At 34.3% G+C, this 15317-nt stretch overlaps 1 protein-coding gene across 1 annotated transcript; it reads left to right on the top strand.

Annotated features, from left to right (window-relative positions):
* The first annotated feature begins 9565 nt into the window (after positions 1–9565).
* LOC129426153 (C-C chemokine receptor type 3) lies at positions 9566–11152 on the top strand. The gene has a single exon (XM_073863812.1). It carries the CDS (start codon positions 9646–9648, stop codon positions 10714–10716), a length of 1071 nt encoding a protein of 356 aa, XP_073719913.1. The 5' UTR covers positions 9566–9645; the 3' UTR covers positions 10717–11152.
* The last annotated feature ends 4165 nt before the right edge of the window (positions 11153–15317 follow it).

The following is a 15317-nucleotide window of genomic DNA, read 5'->3' as shown; positions in this document are numbered from 1 at the left end:
ATGCATGTTCCCGACACATTTATGGCATATTACCATCAATTCACATATGTATTAGTATGACTTATTAATACCAAATAATTGCATAATTGATGTGAACAATTATCAGAGACCGGGCAAATTTATCATAGCTTAATTTTGAAACCTTTCATTGTATTACTTTTGCAGTTTCCTGTATGTGTGCAATAACAAAAAATTACCAAACCTTTAAATTCGCAAAAAAAAATAGGTAGTGCATATTTTGGCAGTTAATTGAAGTAACAAATTTCATTTATTACTTCAATGACATGCATTAAAAATAACATGGAAAAAAATCTATACATTTCCATTTGTTTGCAGGAAGTTCCTGTATGGGTTCCTTGTGATTTGTCTGGAAAGATTTAGACTGAATAACTAAGTCACAACAACAATCATAGTTTCTTATTGAACTGAATTATTAACAGTGTTGGTTAGATCTAAAACAACAATTTAGTGGCCGCTAAACACCACCTACGTCAAACATGGGATAATAATATTAACCAAATGCTCGCAGTACGCATTTTATGTTAATCAAATACCTTCGCTTCAATTTTGGGCCATTTAGAAATAGGGGTGAAGCGGGGGAAAGTAACGTGGGATGAAAGTAACAAAGCGATTTTCTCCGAGCACTGATTACTGTACATTTGTATCCCAAACTATGACAGCATATTTAGCACGCAACCCTTGACAGACCTGACAAATATCGCATTATTTACTCATCCTTTTCTGCGTGTACACCTTTAGAAAGGATGTGTTAATTTTTTTCACGTCTTTTTGTGTTAAGCTTTTAAAATCTCGCCAAAGGACTGCAGTTGAAAATTAGCCCGCTGGCTAACACTGGCAAATTTACAGTAATGTTATTATTTATAAATTAATTATAATTAAATTAATGTTAATTATAAATAAAACAAACAAACAATCAAAAATAAACAAACACATTATGTGTAAGGGATAATGTAGAGGCAGCCGGTAGTTATCGGGATATAAGCCCCGACAGTGTGATCAGGATCCCGCTTATTACACGGCTACTTGCCACATAAGAAAAAAACTGGACATGAATATGAATTTGAAACATTTTATTGGCATATTTGTTTAAAATTAAAATTTTTATCCTTCCGCGAAACTTTGCACAGATGCATAAAATGATCGTAATACCTTATTAAGATCCTCTGCTTCATACTTGTCTGTCTCCATTTTTTCTCTTTTAGCCAGTCTTTGAGAAGTTTTAATGCCCATTCTGTTTTTTTTTGAGTGTTGGCCTCGTAGCTGTCATTCTTTATTTTGTCAAGTTCAGTCTCAGTAAGCTCTCTGTGTCTTGTCGTTGTTCGTTCTTCTATCCACTGTTTAAATGTTTTGTTTTTTTCCGTACATGTTAAAATTAATGTCAAAATTTTCCATTCTTAATTGTGGTTGTCCAGTGTTTGTCACAAGATGGCGCCAAACAGTAATCTTTATTGGCGCGGAGCGATTTTAATCGTGCAAGTAGTACCGGCTATGCGTTATTACTTTGGAGCGGTTATTATTTGAAAAGAACGAACATGCAAATGTCTCACTGACCAATCAGAATCAAGCATTCAAGAGAGCCGTGTAATAAGTAATTATAACACATTATTTGTCATTTTCTGTTGATTTGTGTTAAAATAATACACAAGTTGTGTTAAAAGTAACACAAAATGTGTTGTTTCAATAATAACACAAAGATGGGTGGATTCTGGGACAACGCATTTAGTGTGTTGTCCCAGAATCAACACTAATGTGTTGTTTTTAACACATCTGTTCTAAGAGTGTCAGAATGCGTTTTTCAACCATCATAAGTAAAGTTAATTTTTGTCTTACAATGCGTTGTGTTTCTGGTTTTATGTGTTAAAATACTGATCAATCCATAGGTTTTTGACCTCTCAGAGTTAAAAAAAAAAGTAAATTGAATTTAAATGTGTGGAGATCCTGTCGGGACGAAAGTAACAATTGTTTCTTTTGTCCCGCTGCTAATATTGTTGTATATGTTGAAAAAATGATATTATTCTAATTTTAATTTCATTTTCATAGTGGTCATACTGTTTTTTATTCTCAACAATTCAAGTTTGTACGGTCTGTTGCTTTTGAATCATTTAATAAAACTGAAATTTAAAATAAAAATGTAATTTCATTATTTTTTACAAAGAGAAATGACAAAATATGTTTGCAGTTACATATTAACAAGGTAATAGTGATGTATATTTACTAAAAACGTGTAACACAAAAATCTATCTTGTTTTTTGTGTTACTTTTGACCCACCTGTGTGTTACTTTCATCCCAGCTAACAGGGTCAAAAGTAACAATGCGCTACTTATGTTCAAAGTAAAATTATACTAAAGTTGTTTTACATTTGTTCAAAATTCCACCTGATATTGATAAAGCACACTTGTGAGTTACTGACCAGAGCAAAAATATATCTCGGTCTCAAAAATTGCCTTTTTAAATTGTTTTTTTTTTTTGTTAACTTTGCTCTCACTTATTATTACTTAGACCCAAATGTGGCAGCCACGTGCATCACAGCGCCCCTTAATCTGTGGTTCAGTTTTTTCACTTTTATACTTTGACTTTTATCATTTGCAATGTTTCTACACTCTTAGAAAAGCTTTACACATCTTTGTGTGTTAAGCTTTTAACACATTATGTGTAATTTTGTGTTGATTTTGTGTTAAAATATAACACAAGTTGTGTTAAAATGTGTTGTTTCAATAATAACACAGAGATGGGTGGATTCTGGGACAACGCATTTAGTGCACTGTAAAAAAAACTTTGCTGCCTTAAAATATTTTGTTAAATCAACTCAGATTTACAAGTCATGTCAACAGAGATGAGTTGTCACAACTTATAAAATATAGTTGAGAAAAGTCAACTTAATTTTATAAGTTATAACAACTCACCTGTAGTTATAACAACTCATCTCTAGTCAAGATAAATAATAGTTAGTTGAAATGACTTGTAAATCGGAGTTGATTCAACAAAAAATTTTAAGGCAGCAAAGCATTTTTTACAGTGTGTGTTTTCCCAGGGTCAACACTAATGTGTTGTTTTAACACATAGTTGCATCTTTATTGAACTGTTTACTATGTCTTGCCAAAATAAGTGGATTTTTTTTTTAGAAGTTTTTGCATGCATGCAGTTCAAAGACAGTCAGATTTGTTTGCTAGCAATGAAATGACTCAAGTGACATTTGTGAAAATAGGGTATTTTTTATTACTGACTAATAACCTTTTTTATTGCATTAAAATGGAATTGCTGAACTTAAACATAAGAATCTGATAAAAAAAAATTGCAAAAAAAACAAAAAAAAACATGTGCGACGCACTTAAAGGGTTTTGCATCTGAACTCCTCGATTACTACTTATGTTTGTTATATTTCAAATAATATGAAAATAGGACCAATTATAAAGTACAGTATTTATTCCATGGTGTATATTCGGGAACTTGTGAATTTGTTTTTCTGTAGGGGAGCGCGGGGAACACCCTAACGCTTTTTAGTTTTTGCTCAATCATTAAAAAAAAAAATTAGTTTGATTTATTATATTTTACACAAGCAATACACACATCTCTGCTACAAATGAACATTTGAAGTTTGTTTCTATTACTTACCATTCTTGGACAATTACACCAAACGTGACAGAAGTGCAAATAGGTGGGGTTCATTGTAACAGGCAGGGGGTTAGTTGTAACACTTGCTAAAAATTAAGTTTGCAGGCAAATATTTCAAAACTTTTTTGTCTATATACTTGAAGTGGATATTGTTTATATATCTGTCTATAATAGACCCCTTCACGGTTCACGTCACAGGCAGTTTCCACTGCGCATGTCAGGGTCAGAAAAGCCATTACTGCAGATAGAGTTGCGTATTATTCGGTATCGTCAAAAATGCCTACTTACGTCGTGGGTTGTGAAAATCGCACCAGGTCTTTCGTTAAGTTTTCGCAATTCATGCAGAACCTCAAAAACAAACAAAATACAACATCTGCAGCTGCAAGCAATTAACGTGCAGACTGGAACAATGCAAATATCACAGAGGCTTGTGTATTGTTGTGTTCACTTCATTTGAGGTAAGTCATAGTTTTTCAGCCCTGTTAGATTACATTATAAAGCCTGGATGGTATGAACAGTTTGACCCCATGCTGCGCGCGCACTCGATAGTCATTCAATGTTTACAAACTTTGAAGGGGTCTATAGACAGGCATTTATACTATTTATCTCTCATCTAACAATGATAAATAGATACAAATGTCTATATCTGAGAAAAAGCAGCACAATTATGATGAAAAACATTTTTATATGTGACCCAGGCTGTAAAAACCATACTAAAGTTTTAAAATCAAATTCTGAGATAATGAGCATCAAAGTCTGATTTTAGCCATTCATTTTATTATGATTTCAATCTTTGACGTGACCTTATTCAATCAATATTAAAGATATGAACAAAAATAAATGATTTTTGATAAGACAGGCTCATTTATTTTGTTGGCAGCCAGCAATCATGCGTGTGTAGCCTATTTAAAACAACTGCAAGAATTATGCTAATGTTAGCTGTTTTCATATCATAAGTGCTGAGGGGTTAGTTGTAACCAGGCACGGATTAACGCACGGGCCTACTGGGCACTTGCCCAGGGCACTGGCCACCAGGGGGCCCTGTCAAATTTACTGTGTCTATTCTTTTCAAATAAATATTTTTATTTTAATTTTATTTTCAGTAAAATTGTGTTAAATATTGAGGAATGTGTTTTTTGCAGTTGCAAAGTATTAACTAGTAAATAAATCAAATAAATAATTTTTATGTATTGCTGCGCTGTTGAGAGGGACATCTAGAGGCGAGTGAAAAGCATTGCGTAATATAAAAGTCACGCGTAGAAGACGGTTACTCAAAAACCAAAACAAAAATGAGTTTAAAACCACAACCAAGTGGATGAGTGATAAGAAAGCACAAAAAGGACAGCTTTTCATCACCTTGCCAGTCAGCAACTGTGAAGTAGAACGTTCATTTTCTCTAATGGCAAGAGTAAAAAACGAACTAAGAAGCAAAATGTGTCAAGGACGTCTAAATTCACTGTCTTTAATGGCCATTGAATGCGATCTTGTGAGGGAACTGGATTTTGATGATGTTGTGGAAGCTAAGGTAAATTTAAACCAACTTTTTATTCTAAGATTTAAGGGGCTGGACACACAAAGCTTTTACACTCGCGGCCAGCGCATGTTTTCAATTGATTCCAATTTTTCAAATAAGAATTTTCTCCTGTGATATGATTTGGAGAGGTGTGCCTGCCCGGTTGCATGAAACTCCTTAAGTGAGGGTTTCCCTGAGGGAGAAAAAAATCTCTGAGGTAAGGCATTTATTTAAGAGCGTTGCAACAAAGGTCTTAACTGTCACCCTTGTGTCTATTCTAAGTATTTTACAATAGGCTCTGCCAAAAGACAGCAGAGAAGGAGCGGTTGCTATAATTACAAAATCTCACAGCGTAAACAAATCAACGCACGCACTGCGTGCCACGCAGCTCAACAGACTGCGGATTTGTGTACAATGAAACATCGTAAATAACAGACTGTAAAGTGCCGCATGTTTCCCAGCCAACATTGACATGTGGGCCCCACATGGGTCCCATCTGGGCAGCATGGGTTACATGTGGGCATGGGCTTCACATGGGCAATATATGTGGGTCCCATGTGGGTTTCCTATGTGGGCCCCATATGGGTTTGCCCATGTGGGATAATAATGTGGGCCCCTCATGGCACCTATGTGGGCAAACATTTTTATGCTTGAAATACATCTTTATACATTTACAATCTTAAAATAATAACTTTTGGTTGATTGTCACTTTTAAACAAATAGCAAATAATATAACAGATATGATTTGATCAGTATAAAACATTTTCAATAAAAATTCATTATTTTTTACATTTAATTAACATTGATATGTGGGCCCCATATGGGTCCCATATGGGCAACATGGGTTTCATGTGGCCATGGGCTTAACATGGGCAATATATATGGGTCCGATGTGGGTTGACTATGTGTGGATCCCATGTGGGTTTCCCTATGTGGGCCCCATATAGGTTTGCCCATGTGGGATAATAATGTGGGGCCCTCATGGCACCTATGTGGGCAAAAAAATTCTTGAAATATATCTTTATACATTTACAATCTTAAAATAATAACTTTTGGTTGATTGTTACTTTTAAACAAATAGCAAATAATATAACAGATATGATTTGATCAGTATAAACATTTTAAATAAAAATGCATTATTTTTTACATTTAATTAACATTGATATGTGGGCCCCACATGGGTCCCATATGGGCAACATGGGTTTTATGTGGCCATGGGCTTAACATGGGCAATATATATGGGTCCCATGTGGGTTGACTATGTGGGTCCCATGTGGGTTTCCCTATGTGGGCCCCATATAGGTTTGCCCATGTGGGATAATAATGTGGGGCCCTCATGGCACCTATGTGGGCAAAACATTTTATGCTTAAAATACATTTTATATACATTTAAACTCTTAAAATTATACCTTTTGGTTTATAGTCACTTTTATACAAAGAGCAAATAATATCACAGATAGGATATCATCAGTATAAAACATTTTAAATAAAAATGCATTATTGTTAACATTTATTTGTGATATTTGTAATGTTTACCTGACAATTATTAATTTTAATTTGCACAGCTGAGCATGAGTGAAAATAAGAAATGTCAGAAAGTTCATCAGTTTGATAAGTGTGTTAATTAAAGAAATGTTTCAAACATTCTGAAAGGAGTCTGATTAGTGGAGTCAGGTGTTTCATATAAGGAGACCTCATTACGATCTGCTCACTGCAACGACACATTACGCTTGACAAAGTAGTGCTGCTTCAAATGTTTTTAATTGTGATTTTTATCACATAATATAATATCATATTTTAAATAATCTTTGCTAAAATAGGCAGACTTTTAAAATTACAACTATAAAGATGATAAACATTTAAACTACAAGAATTTCCGCTCAGGCGCAAGGATACGGTTTCTATCGGAGCAGCAGGAGTCTCTCACAACTGTTACACTTGTAATTTATCCTGAGTTGTGTTTTTAGAAAATGTAATACTACGGTACAAGTTCACAGACTGCACAGGGATGAATCAAAGCAAACGTGCAAGGACATTTAATGAGTTTGGCTGTGGATGCTTTGGAAGTTCTTCATAAAACGTTTGAGCAAAGATTAATTGATGATCAGAAGACCATCTCCAGAAAAGTGAGCAATGTTTGTGTTGTTTTTGAGTTCGAAGTATTTTAAGAGTTTGACTTCTTTCAATGCTTATTTTAAGTGTTATGTTAAATTGTTAGTCATTACCTGCCTTAGCAGTTTTGAAATGTTCATGATTATTTTAGCATTGTATTGTTATAAATTGACAATAAAGTATTTTGATATATTGAACCTTTACAGTTTTTTAATTTGATTTCTCATATTGCACCTCCTTCATGTTTTGTGATGTTACAGATGAATGAACTGTTGAATATTTATGCTGAAATCTGATATTTACCGAACTAAAATTATTTGCTTTTATCGGTTTTCAATTTAAAACAAATATATTATTTAACTAAATTACAATTAAGCATTAAAAGTATAATTATTTCATAATAAGAGACCAGTCCAGTACCCATTAAAAATCCATTCTGGGCCCTGATATGTAACGTGGGCTTCATTACGTGGGTGCAATATGGGCCCTATGTGTGTTGCCCACGTGGGCCCCACATAGGCCCCACTCAGTTTCTATATCAAATTCATGTGGGCAACCCAGGTGGGGCCACAGTGGAACCCATGGACAAACCCATGTACAGCCCACATTGGAAGCCCATATGGGGCCCATATAGGCCCCATGTGTGTTGCCCAGCTGGGCCCCACATAAGCCCCACTCAGTTTCTATATCAAATTCATGTGGGCAACCCACGTGGGGCCATAGTGGAACCCATGGACAAACCCATATAGGGCCCACATAGGAAGCCCATATGGGGCCCACATGGGCCCCACCTTGCAATGTTGGCTGGGTTAAAACCTGAAAGTAATTCAAACTGGAAACTGTTTAGATTGACGGACGATCAAACCGCTATTCTCCTAATAAATGCGCATCACTTTTCTCTAAGGGATTATTCCAAACGTTAGAAATGCGCTTTGGTACTTCATTTTCTTAAATAACCATAAAATCAGCCATCGCGTGTGAGGTTAAGGGACCTGTTATATTCCCTTAAGGACTTTGTAGCAACGCATAACAGAACTTAAGGTAATACTTTAGCATTTAAGGGTAAATACTTATTGACAGCCTTAAGGTTCACTTAAGGTTTTTTCTTGCAACCCATTCTTTATTAAGATCACCCTTAACCTTATATTTAAGGGATTTCTTATCTTAAGGACTTTCATGCAACCGGGCTTTTTGATTGAGTATGTTGTACAGTATGCTGTCAGATGAGATATAAATAAACCAATTTGTGGTGTGAAAGTACAGAATATTGTGTGCATTCTCTCCCCGCGTATTAGTGCCATTGTTAATCCTGTAAAATGGGGCATACAGGCAGAGGCGAACCAACACTTGAGCCCTGTGCATACAGGTGCAACGCTGTTGCCCAAAAAATTGGTAAAGGGGGGCCTTTGAGACATCCGTGCCCAGGGCACATCATCGCCATAATCCGTCCCTGGTTGTAACACAGTGTTACAATTAACCGCGCTGGGTCAAAATATTTTCAAGCCTACCAAAAAAGTTGCTGCAGACATATTTCAAAATGATGCTATGTTTTAGTCAACAAGACACTGATTAGGATAACATAACATTGGATTTGGTATCTTACACACTCAACTTAGAAACCACAAAAAATAACATATGATGAAAAAATGTACTTACCTGCCACCAAAACACTATTTCATCAATAACTCTATGGAAAAACATTATACATTTCCAATAATTTGTGGGAGATCATCTTTTGGCAGCATGAAAACATTCAACCCTGTGCAAAAATGTAAACGGTCCTTGTAACAACTAACCCCGCGTTGGTTTTTGCACCGCGCACCCCTACTAGTAATGTAATACACTTTGTAAAAGTGTAATAGTATGAAATATGAAATGAAAGCTTTGTAAGGATTGAAATATGATTTATTTTCTAGCTTTATACAATTTCTAACTTTTTTATTAAAGCTAAATATATGCTTTGTATTTCTTTTTCATATAATTTTTGGTACATTGTTTGTGTTGGTCACCAACTGCAATTGCTGATCAAAAAGTTGCTTCTGGGAAATAATATTATTATTAATGATTTTGATGTTTTGACTAATGTATCATACGCTTTATAATTTGCTATAATGATTGTTTTGTTCGACAAAACAATACAATTAAACTTCTTGCTGGTGTTTTTCTCTGTGGTTACATGAAGACAGATTTTTATGTTGAGGTGTGAATACATACGCATGAAAGAAGGGTGGGTAAGAAAATGTTAAGGTCATCAAGTAGGAAGTAAGAGATTGTTTTAAGATATGATTCACACTTCATCAGCGACACATCAGTTTTGCACTGCTCCTGGAAGTGCATTGGGGTAAGTGAAAAAAACTTTGAACAAATCATAATTTAAATCAGTTTTATGTTAATTTATAAAACAGTTTTATCTTGCAGGTTAAAGATGACCAGCAGGATGGAAACACTTACAACACCAGACTACGATGACTCAACTATGTGCAACATCATTGACTTGAATGATTTCTCCAAAACGTATCTTCCTCCCTTGTACTACATCATCTTCATCATTAGCCTGGTCGGCAATGGAGTAGTTCTGTGTATCATGTACAAGTTTGAAAAGCTCAACACGGTCACAAATATCTTTCTCCTCAACCTGATAGCTTCCAACATAGTTTTTACCTTCACGCTCCCATTCCAAGCCGTTTCTCATTCCGATGAATGGATCTTCGGTGAGATGCTCTGCAAGTTGGTGAATGGTTGCTCCTATCTCGGTTTCTACAGCTCCATCCTCTTCCTCACTCTCATGACATTTGATCGCTACCTGGCTGTGGTCCACAGCGTAGTAGCCAACAGACAACGCAGGAGCTGCTATGCTGTTTTGTTGTCTGTAATCGTCTGGTGCGTAAGTCTCGCTGCGAGCCTCGACCTCTTCGTCCACTTCACCGTTAACGAGGATAATCAGATGGGCGGATTGGTTTGTGAAGACCCGAGGGAAAGTCATTGGAAAATGTTTGCACTTTACAAACAATTTGTGCTTTTTTTTCTCTTCCCATTGGCTGTGTTTGTATACTGCTACTCTAGGATAATAATAACAGTCATCTCCACACGAATAGTAGGTAAACACAGAACGGTGAGGCTTATTTTTATTATTGTCTTGATGTTTTTTGCATTCTGGAGCCCGTATAATATCATATTGCTGATACATAGTAACAAAAATCCTAAAGAGTGTGACGACAGTCTTGAATATCCATTGCGCATTACTAACAATATTGCCCGCTTATACTTTTGTATTAACCCTTTCTTCTACACCTTTCTGGGGAAGAAGTTTCAGAACCATGTGAGACGAGTGTTAGCGAATAAATTTGTGTGTTTAACGCAATATGAATCATCCAGTGCAGAGCAGCAAAACAGTTCATTAAAGATAACCGGTCGGACAGACAATACACCATGTTCCTTCAATCAAAGAGTACATTAGGACAAAAGTGCTTAGACAAACTAGTGTTGGTCAATGTAAAAAAAATCATGTAAATCTGTGATGGTTAATTGAGTCACAATGTGCACCGTTTAATTCTGAGCTAGAGGCAAAAGAAAATATAAATGTCGATTCTGGTCAAATTTGAGGTTTTCATAGAAATAAGTACATTAATTAATAGTCATTAAACATCTCAAATAATCTTTTTATGTTAAATCTGTTTATTGAACTTTTACAAAAATATCAAATAATCTTTATTTGTATGCATTTGTATGCAGGAATAGAAAATAGCTGTTAAGAGAGATAAAGTTTGGGACCTGATTGATGTTAAAAGAGTTATTAAGGGCGATAAGACATGAAAACAAACTTCCTCGCACTGACTGACAGATCCGAGGCATGCACAAGCTCACAACTCTGATGTATATATATATATATATATATATATATATATATATATATATATATATATATATATATATATATATATATATATATATATATATACAAAAACACATTATTACAGTTTTAAAAATAATTCACCCATATATAATCTGTTAATGTCTTAAGTGATTGTTTGGTTAACTGTTGAGAAAAAAAATATTTGATGTGTAACATTATATTAGATCCTTGCAGTTGATCTTAAAGCTGTCTGTCTCAATGTCAGTCAAATAATAAAAGAAAGAAAAAAAGTTGGACATATTTTTTTCTAATAGATATTGTTTTCGACTGTGTGTGTGCTAAATCTGTTTGCTTTATCAGTGATTTAAAGGTATGGATGTAATGATCAATGAGCTTTTAAAATAGAGAAAATTGGCATTTTGCCAGCATGGTCACATATATGTTTAAAATGATGCTTATAAATGTATATATTCGAAAAGCAGTGTGATATCGTTTTAATTCATACTGTACTGTATGTACGCATGCATTTTTGTTGTACACATTTTCTGATATATTAAGACTATTCAACAAACTAAGTTCTTTGTCTGTTTTATTCACCAAAATACAGGAAGAAAATAGAGTGGAAGTATTATTGAATAATGTCAGAGCACCTTGTTTGAAAGTATTGGGCAATCATTTTTTAAGTTCCTGTGTTATGGACTGTATTGCTTCATTGCTTGCTATTGCACAAATGAATGACTCACACTGCCTCCTTCGCTTCAAATTCTTCTTCTGAGTGTATGTTTTTGTGATCATGACTACTGTGAAAATGAATGAATTCAATGGTTATCTTGGACTGCATACCCATGTCTTATTTGCATATCTTTGATGTGGATGAAATCTACATCAACATCACATCTGAGGTCAGCTGCTTTTGGAGATAATGTATGCGAATTAAATATCATAATAAATACTTCTCATACAACTTAAACATTCGTTTCCTTTTTTTAAACCCCGAAATGCATTTCCACATTTTTCTCAGTGCATGTCAACCGTTAAAGGGACATTCTTAAAAATAAATCGCTAATTTTCCATCTCCCTTGGAGTAAGACCCAAATATAGAAAAAAAACTTTGAAAAAAAAGTTTAACCTTTTATATGTTGTTGTAGGAGTCCTCTAATGCAGAAATGAAGTAGCAGAATTGCTGTGATTTCTCTTACTTTCTGAACAAATGTTTATGACATCTAAGAGTTCATCTGCAGGGTGTACTGCTTATTTACCCCAATAACATTAGCCTATAAAGTCAGTTTTTCCAAATTTGGATTATATATATATATATATATATATATATATATATATATATATATATGTATATGTATATGTATATGTATATGTATATGTATATGTGACACCTTACGCATTGTAGATAAGACAGTCCTGGCTAGTAGTATTCTGGAATAAAAAAACACACTGATTATTTAGATGTTTATTAATCTCGATGCAAATCAATTCCAATCCCATTTATACATTTCAAATGACTCACCCATTCCACAGAATTCACACAATAATGCCTGCCATTGGCCTCCATTTATAATGCTAATATCACCTATACCCCCAACCCACATTCCAGAACATTATTACCTGGCCCTCATACAGAAAACAGATTGTTGTGCAAACAAAGGCCAGACAAGAAAACAGGATCAGTAAAGTATATTTTATAAATAAAAAGATACAGGTAGTTTAAAATATTGCTACATAAATACTTTCAAATTCTCAAATAAATAATTCAATTCCTAAAAACATATTTAATAATCTTAAAACTTTGATTAAAACTCAAAATAGTATCAAAGATATTTAAAATAAATATTATATTTTGTTGATACCAAAAAATTATTAAAAAAGTAGATTTTAAGAGTTTAGAAGTACAGCTAATTCATGTAATGTGCAAGGTGCACAGGTCAAGTTTGCTACCCTACAGACCCAACGTTGTAATATTACAACTTGACATCATAAGCTCAAAAACTTATATAATCAAAACATTCAGCTGTATATTAAAATCTACATGATCTAGACACATAACCAATCACAGAAAAAAAATTAGGCATTTTACTTACATGATTGTTGATTTATTTAGTTCAGTTAAAAAAGGTCATGTTCTTAAAGGCAGGTTTGCAAGTTTTGTAAGTTCAAGGCCAGGAAAACATACATATTTACAAAGTCTACCATTCAAAATCATTGTAGGATTAAACAATATGACGTTTTGGTTGTGTTAATATGGTTTTAAAGAGAAAAAAAACATGTACAGGTATATTTTATTAGATCTTAAACTGATGTTGTACTATTACAACGAGAGCTTTACAGGGTTTACGTTTGATTTTTATTGTTTTGGAATCCATTAAGCTGATCTCCCGTCTGGCGCTACCACTTTTAGCATAGCTTAGCACAATCTATTGAATCTGATTAGATCATTAGCATCATACTCAAAAATAACCAAAGACTTTCGATATTTTTTCTATTTAAAACTTGACTCTTCTGTAGTTACATCGTGTACTAAGACCGACGGAAAATTAAAAGTTGCTATTTATTAGGGAGAAATGGCTAATACTATATATCATTCTGGCATAATAATCAAGGACTTTGCTGCTGTAACATGGCTGCAGGATGTGCAATGATATAACACAGCACCCAAAAATAGTCCCCTGCTATTGAAAGTAACCAAGGGGACTGTTTTTGAGCACTGCATAATATCATTGGTTATTTTTGAGCATGATACTAATGGTTTAATTGAATTCAATGGATTATGCTAAGCTATGCTAAAAATGCCAGAACCGGAGATCAGCTGAATGGATTCCAAAATCAGTGTTTAACTCTAGGGGAGATTTTCAAAAAAAGTGGAGTGTCCCTTTAAATAAAAATCGCTGTAAATATGGCTAAAACCTCAAGTTACCATTTTAACAAGTGCTAACCTCTCCCCTTCATCGGGCATCTAGCTGCCTTGTATTGCAGATGCTGAGGAAACCCGATAATGCGATTATCAGCGGGTTCCTGGGGGTGTCCAAACACGCCGCAGTGTGTGATTGCATACAGAGCCCGAGGAGCTTTCGGCCTGTTTGCAGAGAACCAAAGAGTCAGGATCTGCGAGCATGATGGGAATGCTGTGGAGAGAAAAGAGAAGAAGATCAGAGTGAGTCACTGGTTAAAATACAGCACCAAATGACACATAGTCATTTACTGTATGAGCTGGAAATTAGTGTGGGGGTGAGTGTGGGAAGATGAAGCCATTTCTTTTGTTTCTTATTAAGTTGTCCTCTAGGCAAGAAAAAATAAGACAAAGGTAAAATGTCTATGATCAAGAAATATTAAAATAAATGAGGACTAATATGGGGCTGGAGTATAAAAGTGTACAAGGTCTATGGTACTTTAAAAAGAATTCCTTGTTTAATTGGTGAATAAAGAACAAGGATTTAATAATGCATAGATAGATTTTAAATATTATTCTTATTTTTGACATATTTCAAAACAAACCACACAATGAATGTTTAATCTCTTAAATTAATAAAATATTTAATATAAGTATTTAGGTTTCTGCTATAGCTCTAATGCATGTACTGTACATTACAGTATAACAACAGTTAGTGCATGAAACATAAAAAAGAGTTACCAAAACCCAAATAAAAAATAAATAGCAACCGTTTTCATACAAAAAAAAAATTATGTGAGATGTTTTGGTACAGACTGGTATTTGATGTATGCATTTGCAAATTAAATTTTGTAATATCACTACTGACCTTAAATCTAAAGTGCACCAATCCCTCCGCACCCTAAACTCCAGGAAACCCTGTGTTTTTTTTTCAGGCCCAAAAAGAGTCAAACTCAACCACTGGGTTATAAATTTAAGAGCACCTATTTTGTTATTAAACACGTTATTTTGTGTATTTGATAAAATACAATGTGTTATGTGTGGTTTATGGTTAAAAAACATTATTTGCACATTTTTGTAGCTCCATATATCATGCCTTCCTTAAACGTATTGATTTTGTACAAAACGTATCGATCTGAAAGCGCAGAGTCCCTGATTGGCAAACTAATCTGTACGTTGTGATTGGCTGAATAGCTCTGACGTCAGCTGGAAATGTGCCCTCCTTACCATGTTTGAAAGATTCGCCCAAAATGCAATGCTAACAGGAGTTAACTTACAGGGTGTAAGTGCAAGCACAAAGATTTAT

The sequence above is a fragment of the Misgurnus anguillicaudatus genome, chromosome 25, assembly GCF_027580225.2.
Source record: "Misgurnus anguillicaudatus chromosome 25, ASM2758022v2, whole genome shotgun sequence".
NCBI lineage: Eukaryota > Metazoa > Chordata > Actinopteri > Cypriniformes > Cobitidae > Misgurnus > Misgurnus anguillicaudatus.
Note: the sequence above shows the minus strand (reverse complement) of the source record. Positions and strands in the feature narration are given on the sequence as shown.